We start from the raw sequence: 20,848 nt of genomic DNA, 5'->3' as shown, positions 1-20,848 counted from the left end.
ATGAAAATTAAAGTATTTGTTTATATAACTGGCAAAATTATCTGTCTGACTTGTATGTTTCCTTTGTACTTTGATCTTTTCATTCTGATATTTAAGCTTGTTTTATGATCTCTTTATAATGACAAAACAGACTCTTGGAAATCACTGGAATCAGACTCAAGTGTTTAAAAGAAACGGGTGTGCACCTTAATACTATTCTCAATTAGAAAAATGGGCTGTGATCGGAACTGTGGACTTATCACTGGTGCTGTTGTGGGTGCAGTGCTGGCTATCTTTGGAGGTGTTCTAATGCCAGTGGGAGATATGCTAGTCGAGAAGACAATTAAAAAGGTACGAGTAATCTGAAACACATTTTTTTGTCATTCTGTTCTATTCTACTATCTGTCCTTTTTTGCTTTCCTTTGATCACCTTGTTTATATTTCATGGGAACTAAAAATATTGCATCTTCAACACAGAGGGGATTATAAAGAGATATTACAAAGCTAATATATATTTGTCATGATTTTTGTCAAAATACATGAATACATATAACTGATTTAACTATAAATATCCAAATTATGAAAAACTTTTAGATATGTTGATTTGTTAAAATAATACTTTAGACTTAATTCAAGAGTATATTAGCATGTTTTTAAATGATTATTTTGAATAAGAATGATTATATTTTGTGAGGATAACTTAAGTGTAGTCAGTCTTTGGTTAATATTGAGAAAAGTCAAGTACTTCATATATATAAATGTAATCAAAGTTTGTTTATATTTAAGTAGAAATCAATGGTAATTTTTTATAAACTGGCGATCTTTATGCTACATACATCTTTATTTATATAGTAGTCCTGTAGCTATAATTTATAAAACTTTATATCTAATTTACAAAAATATACAAGTGTTATTTCAATCATATGTATCATGTTTCATCAGTGTATACACATGTTGACTATTTTTAACTCAACAGAGCCATTTAATATACATGCTTTTATAAAAAAAAAACTAACTCAATGTAGTTATTGTCTAAATGCTCATGAACATTAACTTGTAGAAATAGGGAAGAGTAGAATAAGCATATGCAGATTTGCTGAAGTTCTAAAACAAGGATTCAAACTTAAGTGGCTTTTGGTGTTGGTGACACAGATATTTTAAAAGCATGGGAATCTTCCAAGAAGAAAAGAAAATGGATTTTATGGACTATCCTAAACTTGAGAGCGTATTTTTTGCCAAATGGTACATATTCTTATCTTTTTTAAGAAAATGTTGGCCAAACAAAACATATATCTGAGAACTGGTTAGACTCAACTTTAAGTCTATTTAAGATATCAAAGAAAAAAGAGGGGTTGACAACATAATGCACAATGAAGAATAACAAGAACTAAATTTAAAATCAACTAGAACTAAAACACTGAAATTTCTGTTGCTGCCAAGAATCTGGTATCTCTTATTCATTTATTTGTAGTTGAAGTCTTGCTTTTACTAGAAATACATAGAAAAAATTATTTCACTGTCTATTTACTAATATAATAATTACTATAAACTCTAGTCACACAAGAGTTACTTGTGACATAAAGTAACTATTTCCTTTTGTGTCCTTATCTAAAAAAGTTGTTGACCTTAAGTTAAATAATCTCATCATACCATAATAACTTGTTTTACCAACATGTGTAGAGTAACAAGTCATATGGTAGATGATTAAAATAAACTGAATATTGTTTATTTTCCTTCTTTTACCAACATTATTACAATAAAGTCTCTAGATGGTATGTAAAGTTGATGACTACCTTATTTAATATTTATGTTTAAGATAATTGTTAATGATAAGAAAATAAGAATTTTTAAGATAGTGCAGGGGTTAATGCATATCATCATATTTTGTCCTTTTGGAAACTCTATGGTTCCCAAGCACAGAGATAGACAAAGCCATCAAGAATAGTCAGGAATAAGGCTTTGATTACTAGTGAGTGTGGCCCAAAAATAAACACACCACAAACACAAATATACACAGAAATAATACAATAAAACAAAATAAAGAAATTTAAAACAAAATTGTCTGCATATTCACAAAAAGAGAGGAAATGCATTTATCTCCAAAGCATTAGATTTATCTAGGTAATACATATATATCTAGATACCTATGAAATTCAAAATTTAATAGTACACTAATAAAATACTATACTATATAAAACATTAATGTTATTTAGAAAGACAAATCTCTCAAAATATTTTAAAAAAGGGTCATGAATTTTTGCTTGAAATTTAGAATTTTGAAATCTAATTTAGGCTACAATACAATTGTCAATGGGAAATGTAGTAGAATTACAATTAAATGTTCTAAAGAGGGAAAAAAGAATACAGATATTGTCACACAAATATGGAATTACTAAGAGAGGTTATTAGATAAAAAAGATAAGATGATTTTCAAAGGAATCTTTGAACAACTATAAGCAGACTTTTCACAATAATAATTGTCTATTTACAATAAATGTATAGCATATAAAAACTTACTTCATTGATTGATATTATCAAATAATATTTGTTTACAAAGAACATAGTATGAATGAACAAAATTCACAATGGTTATACAATCACATTTATTATACAATAGAATTTTACATCACAAAAATTATGTATAAGAAAGGCCACACTCAGGGTTTATTTCTGTCTCTGTTCTCTAAGCACATTCTTCAGCAGTGTTTAGGAAACCATATGCAGTGGTGCTGAGGATCAAACCAGGGTTGGTTTCATGCAAGGCAAGTATCTTACCTGCCTGTATTGTCTATTGAACCTCCATCTAAAATCAAATTGTCAACTCAAATAACTCAAGGAGTCATTTTCCAAGCTATATCTGAACATAAAGATCAAATTATATGCATTTTTGCACTCATTATTTATATTTAAAAGCTATACAAAAAAGTTAGCAAGGAGATTAGGAAACAATATAAAATATGTCTGATAAAATACTTTCAAGGAATTTTTCTGAGTTCTATTAGATGATATATGCATTGTATAATAAAAATACTCTGGTATATTATGATCAAATATTATTAAAATGATGTAATGTCCAACAACAATTTAGAAAGACACTAAATTAAGAAAGAAGGCATATAAATATATATTTCAAGATACCCAATTGAGTTATTATTTTAATTCAAGCACCATGATTAAAAGGTTGTTCATAATACAGTTATATATTTTTACAGATAAAGTTGTTCATGATTGAGTTACAGTCATACAATGTACAACAACCTTCAGCAGTGCACATTTCCTGTCACCACTGTCCCCAGTTTTCCTCACTCTCCTTGATGCCCTCTTCCCTCCTACCCATTTGTCTCTGGGGAAGACATTTTACTGCACTCTCTCTGTCTCTCTCATTTCTTTTTTTACACTAAGTTGATGAGGGGGTGCCACGCACATCACTTTATCACTTTCAGCATTTAATTCTTGTCCAGAGTGATCAGTTCTAACTATCACTTTTATAAGTTGTGGAACCTTTTCTACTTTCTTTGTGGCATGCTTCCTACCATGGACTCTTGCTCCTAATCCTCATCTCAATTTTTTTCTGAATATCATCAACACATTGTCTTTTTCCCCTTATATACCATAATTATTGAGAATATTATAGTTCTAAGAAAAAAATAAAAAAGAGATTATTATAGTTTTGTTTTTCTGTATTTTTGGTTTGAGGGCCACACCCAGTAATGGTCAGGGGATAATCTAGGCTCTTGCACTCTGGAAGTATATGGGAATCATATGGGATGCCAGTGATCAAAAACTGAGGATGCATGTAAGGCAAGCACACTGCCTTTTGTACTACATTTTTGGCACTCCAGCTGAGTTATTAAAAAGAAGTGTACTGTTGATCATAACAAAGATTATTTATAATTGTCATGATAGGAACATGTAAGTGTATTTTGAAGGTCGGAGTTCAAATAGATTTGATTGTCACTATAAAGATTTCAGATAAAACCAAAAGTAGTTTTGCTTTCTAGACTTGTTTAATGTAAAAGCAAAACAAACAAACAAAAACCAAAGACATTTCTATAGTACCTGCTTGTAATTGAGAGGTAGGACAAAATAAATTATAAAATAAATATTTTTATATGAATATGTAAAAATAATTTATTTTTAAAGAGTTTTTGTAGAGGACCAGTCTTTAAATAGAGAAATAAAATATTCTTAGTTGATAAAATAAAGCAAACTAAGAGAATAATCCATGATACTTATATACATTTTAAGTATAAATTTAGTAGTATAAGGTAATTAAAGAAAGTATAAAATAAAGATACCTTTATATATTTTTAAAATAGAGCAATCTAAAATCTTAAAAAATATATAGGCAATAGGAATAGAAAAATATACAAAACTGAAATTTGAGGAAAGTCTAAGTTTTGAAACAATATTAAATAATAATTTAGTTTGTATGCATGCTAAATACTTGTACACTAAAGTTCATCTTCAATGATCAGAGATTATATTATATAAATAGTATGTGCACCCATTTTTATTCTTTATTTTCAAAGTTTTTTTTCTGGGATATAACCAGGTTTATTTGAATTGTAGATTAAAATTTTCTTACTAGTTTTTAAAATAGTTTATATTTTAGTAAATATTTAGTTTTGTAAGTAGTTTAGTAAATAAAAGTTTAATACAAATTATGAGACTTTTATTTTAGTAAATAGTTTAGTTATAATTAGTAAATATTACCAGATTTTATAAGTATAATGTAACAAATTTTTAAATAAATTTTATTTACATCTCGATGACATGTAAACACTGAGAAGGGAGTTCATCTTTTTATTGTGTTAAAAATACTGATAAATGGGACCAGTGTGATAGCACATCGATAGGGTATTTGCCTTGCACACTGCTGAGCTGGGACTGACCTAGGTTTGATTCCAGGCATCCTCTATGGTCCCTTGAGCATGCCAGAAACTATTTCTGAGCACAGAGCTAGTAGTAACCCCTGGAGCCACCGAGTGTGGCCCCCAAACAATACAAACAAACAAACAAACAAAATCCTAATAAATGGGGCTAGAGCAATAGCACAGTGGGTAGGGCATTTACCTTGCACGCAGTCAACCAGGTTTGAACCACAGCATCCCAGATGGTCTCCCAAGCCTGACAAGAGTAACTACTGAGTGCAGAACTAGGTGTAATCCTAGATTGCCACTGCCAGTTGTCTTCCCCAAACAAACAAAACATTTATAAATGTAGAGTAATTGAGAGGATGGGATATTTTCATGTTTCTTTTGTCAGGGAATTTTTCCTTTTTTTTTTCTTTTTTCTTTTTCTTTTTTTGTCCTTTTTGGGCCACACCAGGTGATGCTCAGGGGCTGGCTACTCCTGGCTATGCACTCAGAAATCTCTCCTGGCTTGGGGGAACCATATGTGATGCCTGGGGATCGAACCTTAGGTTAGCTCATCTACCACTTGCACCACCACTCTAGCCCCTGTTTTCTATATTATTATTGTTGTGTTTTGCTTGCTTGGTTGCTTGCTTGTTTTGAGAGTACCACAACCAGTGGTGTTCAGTGTTAACTTTTGGTTCTATACTCAAAAATGACTCTTAATGAGACTCAGGGAAACATGGAATGCTAGGAATTGAACTTGATTTTCCACTTTACTATTGTTCCAGCCCAAAGAGTTTGCTTTTACTTTTTGTTTGTTTTTGGTTTGTTTTTTGGTTTTGGGGCCACACCCTGTGACACTTAAGGGTTACTCCTGGCTTAGGAGACCATATGGGATGCCAATGGATCAAACCACAGTCTGTCCTAGGCTAGTGCGTGTAAGGCAGACTCCTTACCACTTGCACCACCGCTCCAGTCCCAGAGTTTGCTTTTTATTTGGAAACAAAATAAACATAAATATAAAAATATAAAATATAAAATAAGGTTAAATGAAATATTGTGAAGAGTTGTTTTATACGATATTACATGAGTTCTTGTCACATAACTTTTACAAGCAAAAACAGAATAAATAAATAATAAACAGAATAAAACATTTAAATAGTCTAGGGAGAAAATTATGCTAAATTTTTCTCCCTAAAGGATGTGTATACACACACACACACACACACACACACACACACACACACACACATCCTTTTTAGCTTTGGAGCCAGCTGTGCTCAGGGTTTACTCCTGGTGAGTTTCAGGGACCATATAATGTTCCAGGATTTGAACCAAGGTTGTCCACATCAAGACAAGTACCTTACCTGCTATACTATTTCTCCATTCCCAAGTCGATATTTTTAATAATAATAGTTAATGTTTATGAGCATTTTATATGTGCTAACATAATACTAAGTTATTTAATAATAATAAAATACTAAAATAAAATAAATATTTATGAACAATTATTCATCTTTCTAACAATATTTGAGGATAATACTAGAACTATTTTCAACTTGCTTTAACTTCTTTTTATATTGTTTTGGTTTGGTTTGATTTTGATTTACCCCTGACAATGCCCACGAATTACTCCTAGTTATGTCCTCATTACACCTGGCAGTTTTCAAGAGACTATGTAGGATTCTAGGGATAGAGCTGGATTGACAGGGTGCAAGGTATACATCCTACCTGCTAAACTTTTGCTCTTGTCCAAAATTTCTGTTACTTTCAAAAAATCTATATGTTTATATATGTTTAACCTCATATTATTTTCTCATTTATAGAAGAAACTGATTTACAAAAAAATTAATAACCTGTCAGCTTTGTATGGCTAACACATAATGAAATAGCTACCTATAATCAAACTTGCAGTTTCTACCTTTACTATTTATCATTTCACTTTACAGTTTTGATGGAAGCTACATTTATAAATGGGCAGAGTTGACTAAACAGAAGATGTTGCTCCTTCCAAATATCTGTATATGAATTGAACTTGAGGAAATAGAGATAGGATAATCTGTAGTATATTTGCCTTCCACTTGACTAATTTGAGTTCTATATCTAGCATCCCATATGGTCTTCCAGGAATGATTACAGAGCACTAAGACCCTTGAGCAAGCATTGCTGGGTGTATTCCAAAAAAATTTCTGGGAACAAGAATTTTAGTCAGCAGTCCTGACCCCAGAAGTTCTGGAACTAATATTTTTTTAGGATAGTGGCTTTCAACCTAGCAGAAATCCATGGCACTTGAGAGTTGTTCAAGTTGAAATACAGTCATTACCTGGCCTACAAATTCTGTTTACTTCACTTCAGGAAAATATATTGATATATTTATCAGTCAAGTAAGAAGATCTTAAGTTAAATTACATTTTGTACTTATAGTAATCTATTATTTACTTAAAGTTTAAATATTTTTAAATTAAGTGCTAAATTAGCTGAAATCCAACTTGAAACTCATTAAGTTGTATGAATATATTATGAAAAAAATTATGAAGATATGGCATCATTTGCCTCCTTTAAAATAAGATAAACTTGGGCAAGAGACAGTACAGGTGGTAGGCACTTGCCTTAGAGCAAACAGCTGCAAAGGTCACAACCCTAGTTTGAATTCCTGGCACTACATATGGTCCCTTGAACACTGCCAGGGAACACAGTGTCAGAAATAGCTCACTTACAACAAAGGAATATACCCTGTCTCTTCAAATTAAAGGAACTTGTAATTTTAGACCTTGGAATGTCAAGTAAAGCCTATACCAATTTTGAATATATATCTTAATATTCGTGGAAAATATACTCCTATTTTATTCCTTCAATATTTTTCTCTTTGTCTATCAACAAATTATGGTCATATGTAAACCATGGAATTAAATTAAATATTTTATTGTCTATTAGTATTAATAATCCTTTATTCATATCATATTTCTCTAAAATATATTTTACTGAAAAATGATAGGATTATAGATATATGGCCTGAAATATTTATCTATTTAATCTTAACTATTTGTATATACATACTGTTCAATTTAAAAAGCTATCTTTATTAAAAAAACTATCTTCATATAAACAAATAAGGCAAAGTTATTTATAAATTTTAGAAGGCCTTACATTTAGCTGTTATTAACACACATGTATTAGAGTTAGAAATGTTTTCTGTTCAACAAGTGTTATAGCTCTTTTTCAATTGAAAAATAAACATTACTGAGGTCCTTTAATTAATATCTATAAAAATTGCCTTGAAAAGTAAAGTTTATATTGTACTATAAATTAGGTTATGTTGCATAATACCTAGGAGTCTAAAGTATGAGGAGTAAAGTTTATATGTATATTCATATGCATATATATTTATGTGTATGTGATTTTCCTTACAAAATACCTTAAAATATTGAGTTAGTGTAGTTTTACCTTATAAATTAAATGAAAGTTAAACACTTTTATCAAACACCTTTACATTTAGAATAGCCAATAATGCTTCAATTATCTATATTCATTTCTCTTTACTATTAGTCTTGTGATGTAGCAATAAAATATTTTAAAATATCTTGATTTTAAAAGCAAGTTAAAAGTTTTCAAGTGGCAATTGGTTACAAAATTATTAGTCTGTCTTCTTACAGTTCCAAATTCCCCATTATAAATGGATTGCAAAAGCATAGGATTTTGTAATGACATTTTTACTTGATACACAGATATCCTCTAAGGAATTATCTTATTCTCTGCATTAAGCAATATGTAAAATATCCTGAAGATATGAAACATAGTTTGACTCCTACCAACTAAGTACAGAGGGTTACAGGGGCAAAAAATGGCACTAATAGCATGGTGTAAAAGAGGACTAGTCTAAGGGTCAGATACTACAACTCTTAAACTAAATCTATTTCTATTTGCAAGATTACATTTGGACCAGAAACCTGGCTTCCCAGAATCTCAGCATGCTCTACTAGAAAATGTGAAAGTATAAATGTTTTTTCTGCTCTATTATTCTATGAACTGGTGCTTTCAGGTGAAGGAAACAAATAGGTCAAGTTGTTCTTGTATTCATGGATCTGTTAAGGCTCACTTTCTGTGAAATACTTAACTTCCTGTTCATTTAGCACATTAAGTTGAACTATTTTCAAGGTACTTAATTGAAAATCATACCAGTTACAAAATCACCTTTGTTTGCAACACATTTCTATACCTTCAGAGACTTCTGCCTTACTTCATGAAAACTCTGATGCCAAAAGAAACCAGAAGATCATCTAGATAATTCCCTTATTTCAAAGACAAAAAAGTTTACCTTTAAGGTCATACTTCTTAGTTCCATAACTACTAAAGCTAAAATACATTCCTGATATAGGATTTTCTCATTTTCTTATTGGAATTTTTTCCTACTCTCTATCATCACATCAAAAGGAATTAAGTTATACAAAAAATAGATCAACTCTTCTATTTTTCCTTTTTTTATTGAAAATTAGTTACCTAATAAGAATTCATTTTCCTGGTCTCCTTTTAAGAACATGTACTAACTAGTAGAAATAATGAGTTGGCTATTAAATGTGTTGAAAGTTCAGAAAGGCATTTTGAATAGACTTTGACTGCAACAGATTTGTGGTTTTCCTCCAGAAGCATTTTTTTCTTAAAATGCTTAAGAAATTATACAGATAATTATCATCTGAATTATCTAATTTTTGAAGAAATGTAAAGTGTTCCAAAGTCACTAGATTTTCCCCCTTTTCCTGTTCTTACTCATTAATCAAGTTGTTATAGAAGAAAAGTTAATGTTAAATTTGTAAAAATTTTCTGCAACAGCTTTAGTAATTTTGCTTAATAAATTGTGACTGCTTTTGCAATATTGCTTAGCGTCACTCTAAAATTTGACAAATTCAGCAGATATGTATGCAGTGTTTCACATGATCTCCTTCACTAAAAGAGCTACTATAATCATTTTTTTGAAACATTGATGTTGAAAGAATGTGTCAAAGTTGCAAAGGCACTCTTGAACAAGGAACTCTTGATGCTTTCTTTTATTTATTTTTATTTTACTATAATTGCTTTGTGTAAGCACCTTTGTAACAGAATTCTTCATAGTTGACTTTAGTTACTTTTCATAGTTACTTTTAAATGGAAGGGTTATAAAATGCCTAGAACAGTCCATATTTAATAGTAATCTATTACTTGTTGGTTTGTTTTCATAGGAAGTTGTCCTTGAAGACGGTACAATTGCTTTTCAAAACTGGGTTAAAACTGGCACAGAAGTTTACAGACAGTTTTGGATTTTTGATGTGCAAAATCCACAAGAAGTGGTTGTTAACAGTAGCAAAATTAAGGTTGTGCAAAGAGGTCCTTATACTTACAGGTAACCAAGTACTTTTAAATAATTGTAATAATCTTTCCATTACTATAATATTTCTATAAAGACTTTACTTGACAAATGCCACTGAATTAAAATATACCTTAGTATTTTCTTTTCATTAATCTATAATGCATTTCTTTTCTTACTGGAAAAGAGTGGTAATATAAACATGTATTATTCCTGCCTCTATTTTATGATTATAAGAAGTATGACTTCCAATTTAGCACATTGGATAATTGCCCTACATCTCAGAAGTTTAAGGTATTTTATTTTTGTCCCACATATATTTTCATCAACAGTGAAAAGTGCATTCTAAATTAAAGATACCTTTACCAAATTTTCAGAAATTTTTAGAATGTTAAACCATTCTTTAATGATATGCATGTTTTAGAATAAATTTATAATAAACAATTAGAACTAGAATAAATTTATGAGCCAGAACTTTCTATTTTTACTTAAAAACTAAAGACTAATGGATGTGAAACATGTTTATGTTTACCATATATATGTAAACATAACTCCTAGATTATTAAAATATACAATTTTTTTGACTTTTGGTCACACCTGGCAGCGCTCAGGGGTTACTCCTGGCTCTATGCGCAGAAATCATTCCTGGCAGGCTCAGGGGATCATATGAGATGCCAAGATTCGAACCATCAACCTTCTGCATGCAAAGAAAAGGCCTTACCTCCATGCTATCTCTCCAGCTCCTAAAAACACAATTTGATTAGGTTTATAAACTGTATAACTTTTCAAACTGTAAAATTCATAGGAATACCAGGGATGAAGCACGATTACAATGGGTAGGGTAGCCTTGCACATTGCTAACTTGGGTTCCATCCTGAAACCACTATGGCCTTTCTTTTTTTTTTTTTTTTTTTTTTTTTTTTTTTTTTTTTTTTTTTTTTTTTTTTTTATTTTTGTGGTTTTTGGGTCACACCCGGCAGTGCTCAGGGGTTACAACTCCTGGCTCCATGCTCAGAAATTGCTCCTGGCAGGCACAGGGGACCATATGGGACGCTGGGATTCGAACCGATGATCTCTTGCATGAAAGGCAAACGCTTTACCTCCATGCTATCTCTCCAGCCCCAACACTATGGCCTTTCTAAAATGCCACAGGCCTGTACTAAATCAAAAGTTCAGATCCGGGGCTGACGAGGTGGCACTACAGGTAAGGTGTCTACCTTGCAAGCGCAAGCCAAGGAAAGATCGCGACAGCAGTTCGATCCCCCGGCATCTTATATGGTCCCCCAAGCCACGGGCAATTTCTGAGCGCTTAGCTAGGAGTAACTCCTGAGCATCAAACGGGTGTAGCCCGAAAAACAAAAAACAAACAAACAAACAAACAAAAACAAAAGTTCAGATTCAAGAGTGATCCATCAGTACTGCCAGGTATGGCTTCCAAAATAAAAAAAATTACAATAATAAAAATAAATAGGAATTTTTTTTTTTTGGTTTTTGAGCCACACCCGTTTGATGCTCAGGGGTTACTCCTGGCTATGCGCTCAGAAATCGCCCCTGGCTTGGGGGGACTATATGGGATGCCAGGGGATCGAACCGCAGTCCTTCCATGGCTAGCGTTTGCAAGGCAGATACCTTACCTCTAGCGCCACCTTCCCGGCCCCATAAATAGGAATATTAAGTTTCTTCTTAACATTACCCTAAACCAAAATCATAAAATACATTTATGATTCCCATCTAGGAGTATAAAATCCTGCTAAGCAAGAGATCTTTTACTCTAGCATCATTGCAAGTTGTGAACACCATGATCATTGTTACCACAAAATATCATACTTGTGATGCCTTCTGGTAACCTATATTTTTAGAATTTACAAACTCTAGATTGTCCTTAATTATATTACTTCCTTTCCTCTCCATGAATTAATTTTCTAGGTTTACAATCATGCTGCTTTTATGAAATAAGGTATGAGAGTAATCTGCATATGACAATATGCAATAAGGTATGCAACAATGTGAGTGCTTCCATAAATGACATGCACAACTGCAGGAGGCCTCAAGGCCTCATTTTCATAGACGTTGAACATAACCCCCTGTCTCCACCACATATCTTTTATTTTTCACAACTTTATTGAAACAAACTTGGTTGTCATTGCTACTTAGGAAACATATTATACATTCATGTTTTTATACTTCATGTGTTAACAAATAGCTTTCTGAATTTTTGTTCCTGGAAAGTTACAACTATAGAAAATCAAGAATTCACATGTGATATAATTAGACTGCCAGTATAATTATTGTAAAATCATCATCCAAGTGTGAGGAAAGAGATTAGTTGCTGTAATTTGAGAGACATCATGCATTTTGGACTGTGATTGTTGAAAGTTGGCTTTTATTTAGTAAGATAAAAATATTTTAAGGCTATTACTTGGAATATGGGAATCCATAGAAATAACATTGAAATTAATCTTTCTCTGATAGTTACCAATTAATGTAATATATTTTATTTTGGAAACTATACACTATCTAAAACATAAGGCATATAAATATACATATAAATATACAAATTTATATAGTATACAATGAGAGAATTTTGAAGTAGCTGAATCTGAAGCTTACATTTATAATCAGATATTATATAGACGTTATAATTATAATTAGTATAATGAATTGTATTTATAACTAACAGTATTTAGTTTATTAAGCAATATTAACATATTAAGATATGTCTTGGGCCAAATTATTACATTGCAAGTTTTGGGATCTTTATTATATAATCCTTACCCTACACCATCTCTTTGAAGAGTTCATTATTACATCAGCATATTCTCAGATACAACATTAACCATTTTATTTTCACTTTCTTTGCTTCTGGAGAAGACTAAAGAAAGAAATCTTGAGGAAAATATAGGACTTTTTTTTTTGCCTCTTTAACTCACACTTTCCCAAATCTGTAAATGCTCTTAATTTTAAAGCAGAAATTAAGTGATTATGTTCATTTATTAAAAATATGTTCTAATACAGGCTTCCATTTAAAAAAATGTTTTTCTTATGAGTGCCATCTACTGGTATAATATTGTAAGCATTATTTAAATAAACTAGAATTTGACAACTATTTTATTAGTGTTTCATATATACAAATTATCCTAAAACTTAGACATTTTAATGTTGACATTTATTTGATAATGTGAGTTAAAAACAGTTCTTTAAAAAAGAATAATTATCACTGATAGATTTTGAGTACTAGTTCATATTTTTATACATGTCTACAATTACTTCAGTATAAAAATAGCCAAAATGAGCTAGAGCAATAGTATAGCTGGGAGGGAGTTTGGCCTTTCTTGCAACCAATCTAGGTTTGATTCTAAGCATCCGATATGGTCCCCTGAACCTGCCTGCCTGGAATGATTGCCAAGTGAAGAGCCAAGAGTAACCCTAAGCGTGGCCGCCAAAATAAAAAAAAACACAAAAAAGCAAAAATTTTGTAAACTTTTATTCAAGTAATCTAACTTTAGATCTTTGTAAATTTTTTAATCATATCAGTCATTTTTTAATTTTTCCACTCAAAATATTAGAATATTGCCAGGATTCAGACAATGTCAGGAATTTATATTTTTATTTTAATTGAGATATCCAATTTTTTATATTTGTAATCCCCTGGTTTTTTGGTCTTCTCACTGCCCACAATAGACTGTTACATATAACAGTGTAATAAGTAGTGCACTTTTTTATTTGTCTGGCATTGAGTTTTGTGTTTTTTGTTTTGACAAATGTTTTTCTCCATAATAATCATCCCTTTCTACACACCTATAAAGCAGTTGGTACTTTTTAATCTAGGGACATTAGAACCAGAAGGTTATAAGTAGTAAATATTTAATACATGAAGTAATTGGGGAGAGGATTTGACTTAATTGTCTTTAAATATGAAAGTCATATCTATTTGTTTTGTTTGTCTGTCTGCTTGGGGTTCATGCCTGGCAACTCAGGGCTTATTCTTGGTAGGCTGAATAAAGCATAAGGGGAGCAGGAGATATAACATGGGCTTGTTTAAGACAATGACATACCCACAGCACTATTGATCTGGTCCCTATTTATTTTAATAACTATTACAATATTATAAAATGTGGAAAAATTGTAGCTAGATAAGTTGCCCACTACTTTTTTTTATTATGAGATGTGTTCTTTATATCTGCTGCTTTAAATCTTTTCAGTCTCTTCCTTTCCCTCAGAATGAAGACTGATCATTTGACTAAGAAATATTTTCTCCTTTATATCTTAATTCAATTGCTTTATTACCAAAACTCTCCTACTTGTAAAAACTCTATTATCCAACCAAATTCAATGATATGATTTTTGCTAATTTGGGAGTCATGCCAGCCTGTGGTTAAGAGGTAATCCCCAAACATATAGCGCCAAGAATCAACTTGGCTCTCTTACATTCAACCTGGCCCTTTTACATGCGTGTAAGAGTTGTCTTTGGGCTCTCTTCCTGGTCTGGTCATGTAGCTTTTCAAACATGCACCTTGATTTTTCTTTCTTTTTTAAAAAATTATCTTTATTTGATATTTCTTTTATTTGTGCTCTCTCTGTGTTGTTCTCACTCTCTCTCTCTCTCTCTCTCTCTCTCTCTCACACACACACACACACACACACACAAACACACACACAAATTCACTCACCCTCTCTCTCCTCTCTCTCTTCACTCTTTCCCTTCTCATTTCTCCCCTACTTTCTCATTGCTTGATGTGCTCAGGAAATGTGAGGTGCTGGGGATCAAAGTTGGGGTCAGCCACATGTAAGACATGTGCCCAACCCACTGTTATCTCTCCAAACTCAAATTAACTTGTCTCTATCATGCAATGAAACATCATTTCTCTTTCTTTCTACTTATGCAGAATAACTGTTAAATAGGTATTAGCTTTCAGTTTGACAATGAGCATCCACACAGAGATTTTTAACTAGTGCATATTTTTACATGGACTCTTTAAACTCTGGTAATAAAGCATCTGACTGATTCCCTGTTGTTTTCATTTTCTTTTTGAAAAAAATTCACTAATTAATTACCTAGAGTCTAGTACTGGTTTATTTTTCATTTAACTTTATTGTTTTATATAATTTCAGTCCATGGTATGTCCTTAAAAATGTTTGTGTAAATTAATAACAGTTGAAGCCTAAAATTCACATAAGATGACTAGGATTTTATTTATTTTTGTTTTTCAGAGTTCGCTATTTAGCCAAGGAAAACATAACCCATGATTCTGAGAGCCACACAGTTTCCTTTGTACAGCCTAATGGTGCCATCTTTGTACCATCACTATCAATTGGGACAGAGAATGATACTTATACTGTTCTCAATCTGGCAGTTGCAGTGAGTAGATACATTAAAATTTTTTGGAGTATTTTAGCTCCCACAATAATTTCATTAGTGATAGCTATCTTCTGCTGTTTCTTTATTTTGTCTTCTAATAAAATATACTCCTGGGTCTTTACTTTGAAAAAAGTTTGTAGTTTGCAAAGATGTTAAAATCATGATGCAATCAATGAACTGAGAATACCATTTAAAATACATCATTTTTAGGGGGTGGGAAGTTAGGTGGCAACATCCAAAGGTACTCAGAGCTTACTCCTGGTTCAATATGCGGAGATCACTACTGGCATGGCACCCATATAGGGTACCACAGATTAAACCCAGGTCTGCTGCATGCAAGGTAAGTGCCTTACCCATCATACTATCCTCTGACCCCCAAGCTAATGGTTTTTCTTTTAAATTAGGAGTCAGAGATATGTTGTAGAGCTTTAGTTTATTATCTGGCATCACATGGTCCCTGAACACTGGTAAGTGAGTGCCTGAAGAATCCCCACCAAGATGACTCAGTTCCAGTAGAACTGAACACAATCAGCACCATGTTTTGGGGCCTTCAAAGTGAGCCACTGTCCTGGTTGGCTGAGAATCACCAGGAATGGTCTCCCAAGTGGGTACTTAATCTCAGTAAAGTTATGCATGTTTGCAAAGTATCTTCCTCCATAACAATCATCCTTTGCACACAATTATAATGCAATTGGTATTATGCAATTTAGAGTGTCAGAACTAAGAATTTAGAACTAATACGGACTTAATTTGTAGAGTAAATTGGGAGAAGAATTGTTCTTTTTATACAAAAATGCACTATTATATTTTATTTGTTATTTGTAATAATTATGTTAGGAACATGACCTAAAAACAAAAATAAAATAAAATAATTTTGAGGTGTCTCTGTGGAAATTATATCTCAATATTACAAGTTTTCTTTTAGTTTAATATATAGTTTGATTTTTAATAAATATAATTTTAGTAGTTATTTCATTATTTATTAAAAGCCTCATACTTCCATTGGTATCTTGAACAGTGTTGTCATTTTTTTCTTTCTTTTTGCTTTGTAGGCTATACCTCATCTTTATCCAAATGCATTTGTTCAGTCTGTACTCAATTCACTTATCAAAAAGTCAAAATCTTCTATGTTTCAAAGGAGAACTGTGAAAGAACTGTTGTGGGGTTATACAGATCCATTCCTCACTTTGGTCCCATACCCTATTGTTACCACAATTGGTTTGTTCTATCCTGTGAGTACGAAAAAATGGTGATTTTGTAATTCTTTAATTAAATAAATATTATAACAGGTGATTCATAATTTCTAACTTTGCATATTTTAAAAATATTTCTGATCTGGGAATTATATATTCAATTTTTACAGACCTTACATGTCTACATAGCTTCAGCTAGTCACATTGGAAAAATTTACTTATTTGAACCTAAAAATCAAAATTTAGAAATAGGTTTAATCAGTTTTTAACTTTGTTAAATATACAGTTTCTTTAGAATTAGTTGATAAACCTGTAAGTCTTCAAACAATTTCAAATTTGTTAACCTTCTCAAAAAAATCAGTTGGACATATTTTTATTTGTTAGTTGTATTCATCTAATATTCATCCTTCTCTTTATCTCGTATAAATTTTCTTAACTTAAAACTTATTTAGGTGACAGAGATAGCACAGTGGGTAAGGAATTTGTCTTGCATGAGGCTGACCTGGTCCAACCCAGCATTCCATATTGTCCCCCAAGCACCACCAGGAGTAACTTCTGAACTTAGAGTCTTAGTACCCCAGAGCATCTCCAGGTGTGGTCCACCCAAAATACCAATAACAAACAAACACATTTCTTTAGCCAAATTTAGACAGAATCAGTTCAAATGAATATATCCTGTTTTATAAATTTAAAACTTATTCATATAGTAATTTCTTATAACTAACAGACAATTAAAACTTTAAGTTATTTACAAATATATTGAAATGGTAGGTTTCATTTTAGAGAAGGATGTGAATTTAGTGATGAATTAAGTAACCATTTAGATTTTCTGTTTGTTTTGTTTTGTAGATTTTTTGTTTTGGGCTTTAAAGTAATACCTGCAGTGCTCAGGGCTTATACCTGGCTCTGTGCTCAAATAGCACACCTGGCAAGACTTAGAAAGACTGTATAGACTCATAGGGATACCTACCCTGGTGGCTGCATATAAGGCAAGAACCCTATATGCTGACTGCAGCTCTGGACCTTACAGTTTAGCAATTAACTATTGCGTTGGAATGTGTATATTGCATTTAAACACGTTTGTTATTTTACTTTTATATAGTATATAATATTATAGGATTATTTATTAATTAAATTTGGATATAGAACTATTTAAGAAAACATTCAATTATTTTAGCTCAACATTCATAATTTCCCTACTTAATTCTATTTTAATTTGTTTACCTAATTTTTAGTAACCACTTATTAATGATGATAATATTTAGAATTTCTCTAGAAAACTCTATTTCTCCCCATATTGTTCAAAACACTCTCTCCTGAATACAAAATTAGTATTTAAAAGTATTAGTTTAAGCAAAGCAAAATTAAAAAAAAAATTCAGAGTTTGAACCATATACTTGATTTGTATTACTTTTGCTTCATTGGCTTAACTGAAGCAAAAATAATTAAATAAAGCCAGAGTTTGAATCATTTAATTATTTCTATTTGTTTTCTTGCTTTGTTTCAATCTACTTATTTCTAGGTACAGTTGATATTTAATTCTTTAAAATATTTAAAACTAGAAATCTGACAGCAGATCATATATATTTCAAATACTTTTAAATGTTGATGAGTATGTGAGAAAGTGAAAGTAAATTTGTATTATATTTATAATAGTAACTGCATGTGCATTTTTTTCAGTACAATGATACAGTAGATGGAGTTTATAAAGTTAACAGTGGAAAAGATGATATCAGCAAAGTTGCCATAATTGAAAAATATAAAGGCAAAAAGTAAGTCCCAGGTAGTATTTGATGTGATACTTGACTTTTCCAAAATAGGGGAGGCTTTTGTTACACAATTAAAAGGACACAGTTATAAAATCCACCTCCTGTAACTCAGTTCTTAGTACACCTCTTCTGTCAAATATTAACCCTTTACTTCTCTATCAAATGCAAAAACTGTTCAGTATTTATCCCATTTGTGATTTGGCATACTTTTATATACTGTATCTTAAATATAAAATCAATTCAAATGTGCTGTTTTCTTCTTTGCTACAACATCAGCATTACAGTCTTCCTATACAGTTAGATAACTAATACCAAAAAAGGAAGAAAACTAATGCCAAAGCCAACAGTCTTTATTTACTGTTGTTGTCCTTTAAAATCGAGCCCATAAAATAAATATATTTTAGTAGTAGTCTAACAAGGATCTATAAAGATGCAATTCTAATGAATCTATGCTAATATTTTATGATTCTCCTACATTTAAAAAGAACTATCTTGAATTAAAATTGCATATTAAGAACTCAGATTTTTAAACCTTTATCAAATAAGTGGAATTAGTAATTCAAGTACAGATCTAAAATTTACAAATTAAACTTGAAAATAGATTGCTTCCTTTGTAGTAGTAGTAGTAGTAGTAGTAGATGTTTCAACTTCCACAGCTATAGTTTCCTTTCTTTTCTCGCATCTACCCATTCATCTGGAATATACATGCTGAACATATATGATAAATGGAAGAATGTCCATTAATATGTGGGAAAGAGCTTTGCTTGCCTCAAAATTAATAAATACATATTAAAACAGTTATTTCCTGAAAAAGAATGAAGTAATCTAATGTGAAAGAGATTGAATGCTTTTGTTTGTTTTTATTGGTCCACAATTAGCAGTAGATAAATTGTTGTTTGTTTGTTTGTTTGTTTTCCACAATCAGCAGTGCCAGAACTTACTCCTGGCTCTGTGGTCAAGAATTTTATCTGGGGGGCCGGGTAGGTGGCGCTGGAGGTAAGGTGTCTGCCTTGCAAGCGCTAGCCAAGGAAGGACCGCGGTTCGATCCCCCGGCGTCCCATATGGTCCCCCCAAGCCAGGGGCGATTTCTGAGCACATAGCCAGGAGTAACCCCTGAGCATCAAACGGGTGTGCCCCCCCCCCAAAAAAAGAATTTTATCTGGTAAGGTTCTGAGTACCATCTAGGGTGCAAAGAACTGAACCCAATTTGGGAAGGCATCATGCAAGGCAATTGCTTTTACATGCTGTTCTATTGCTCTGGACCCAAATTAAATGCTTTTTGAGTAGTCCTTGTCACCAATTCCTATCTAAAATTTGAATACAAAAGTTAAATATTTATGGGTACAGTACATTATCTCTATAGCTACATAAACACAATTTTTTATTAAAAATTAAACACTACTATTTATTTCATGGGAAATCACTAATTTGTATAATGAAGAATAACTTACACTTCTTCATAGAGAAGTTTCTAGGAGAAATGCTAAGTACTCAGAATTTTGGTTAAAAATTTCACATTATTTTAAGATTATGACAAGGTTAATTGAACTATGTATAGAAATATTATACTATCCACACTATTATTAATAAGTTATAATTTTTTTAAATATGCAGGGGCCTAAGTGATAGCACATGAGGAGGGGACTTGCCTTGCATTTAACCAACTCAAGTCTGAAGTTTGATTCTCAGCATCAATATGATTCCTCAGCTGGTCAGAAATAATTTCTGAGTGCAGAACCAGGACTAACCCCTGAATACTGCCAGGTGTAGGTCAAAAAACAAAAAACATAAAACCAAGTTTACTGATATTTCCCTGGGTGATATATCAGTAATGGGAAGAAAACAGTTTTTCTTTTATCGAAAGTAGTGATATGCATATCTATATACATCTATATATATCATATAGATACATCATATATCATATATATCTATATCATATATAGATATATCTAAATAATGTATATTATATCATATAAGTGAAATTACTTATAGTCTTGCTTATGTTGCTCTCAAATATATTTATTTCAATTTATGAGTATATGTTAATAAAAAGATTCATTCTTTAGTTCCAGTTTCTGTAAAATTTGATAGGGAATAAGCTTATTTATTGATTTCTTATCTCTATTGGTCAGGCACAATGATCTTTCTTTTGTTGCCCATACTTACTTTTGTTGAGCCTATAGTTGTTAATAATTTAATATTTTACCCCATTAAGTTTGAACAATCAGCATACAATCATATTTTAATTTCTTCCATTGAAAAATATTTTACCCTCATGAGAGATCTAAATTTCTAATAAATTTTTCTCAGTGTTTCTTTTTCAGAACCATGTCTATTCTAATTTATAACAC

The 20,848-nt window shown here is 31.5% G+C and overlaps 1 protein-coding gene across 1 annotated transcript in view; it reads left to right on the top strand.

The window, feature by feature from the left end:
* The window catches only part of LOC126022453 (platelet glycoprotein 4), a 60,511-nt gene that overhangs the window by 26,291 nt on the left and 13,372 nt on the right, over positions 1-20,848 (top strand). The window contains exons 3-7 of the mRNA XM_049783352.1: positions 131-330; positions 10,052-10,212; positions 15,388-15,535; positions 16,588-16,767; positions 18,409-18,500. Of these exons, the coding sequence (XP_049639309.1) occupies positions 211-330; positions 10,052-10,212; positions 15,388-15,535; positions 16,588-16,767; positions 18,409-18,500 (701 nt within the window). The 5' untranslated portion in view covers positions 131-210. The remainder of the gene's footprint in view (positions 1-130; positions 331-10,051; positions 10,213-15,387; positions 15,536-16,587; positions 16,768-18,408; positions 18,501-20,848) is intronic.

Source organism: Suncus etruscus, chromosome 1, assembly GCF_024139225.1.
Source record: "Suncus etruscus isolate mSunEtr1 chromosome 1, mSunEtr1.pri.cur, whole genome shotgun sequence".
Taxonomy (NCBI): Eukaryota; Metazoa; Chordata; class Mammalia; order Eulipotyphla; family Soricidae; genus Suncus; species Suncus etruscus.
Note: the sequence above shows the minus strand (reverse complement) of the source record. Positions and strands in the feature narration are given on the sequence as shown.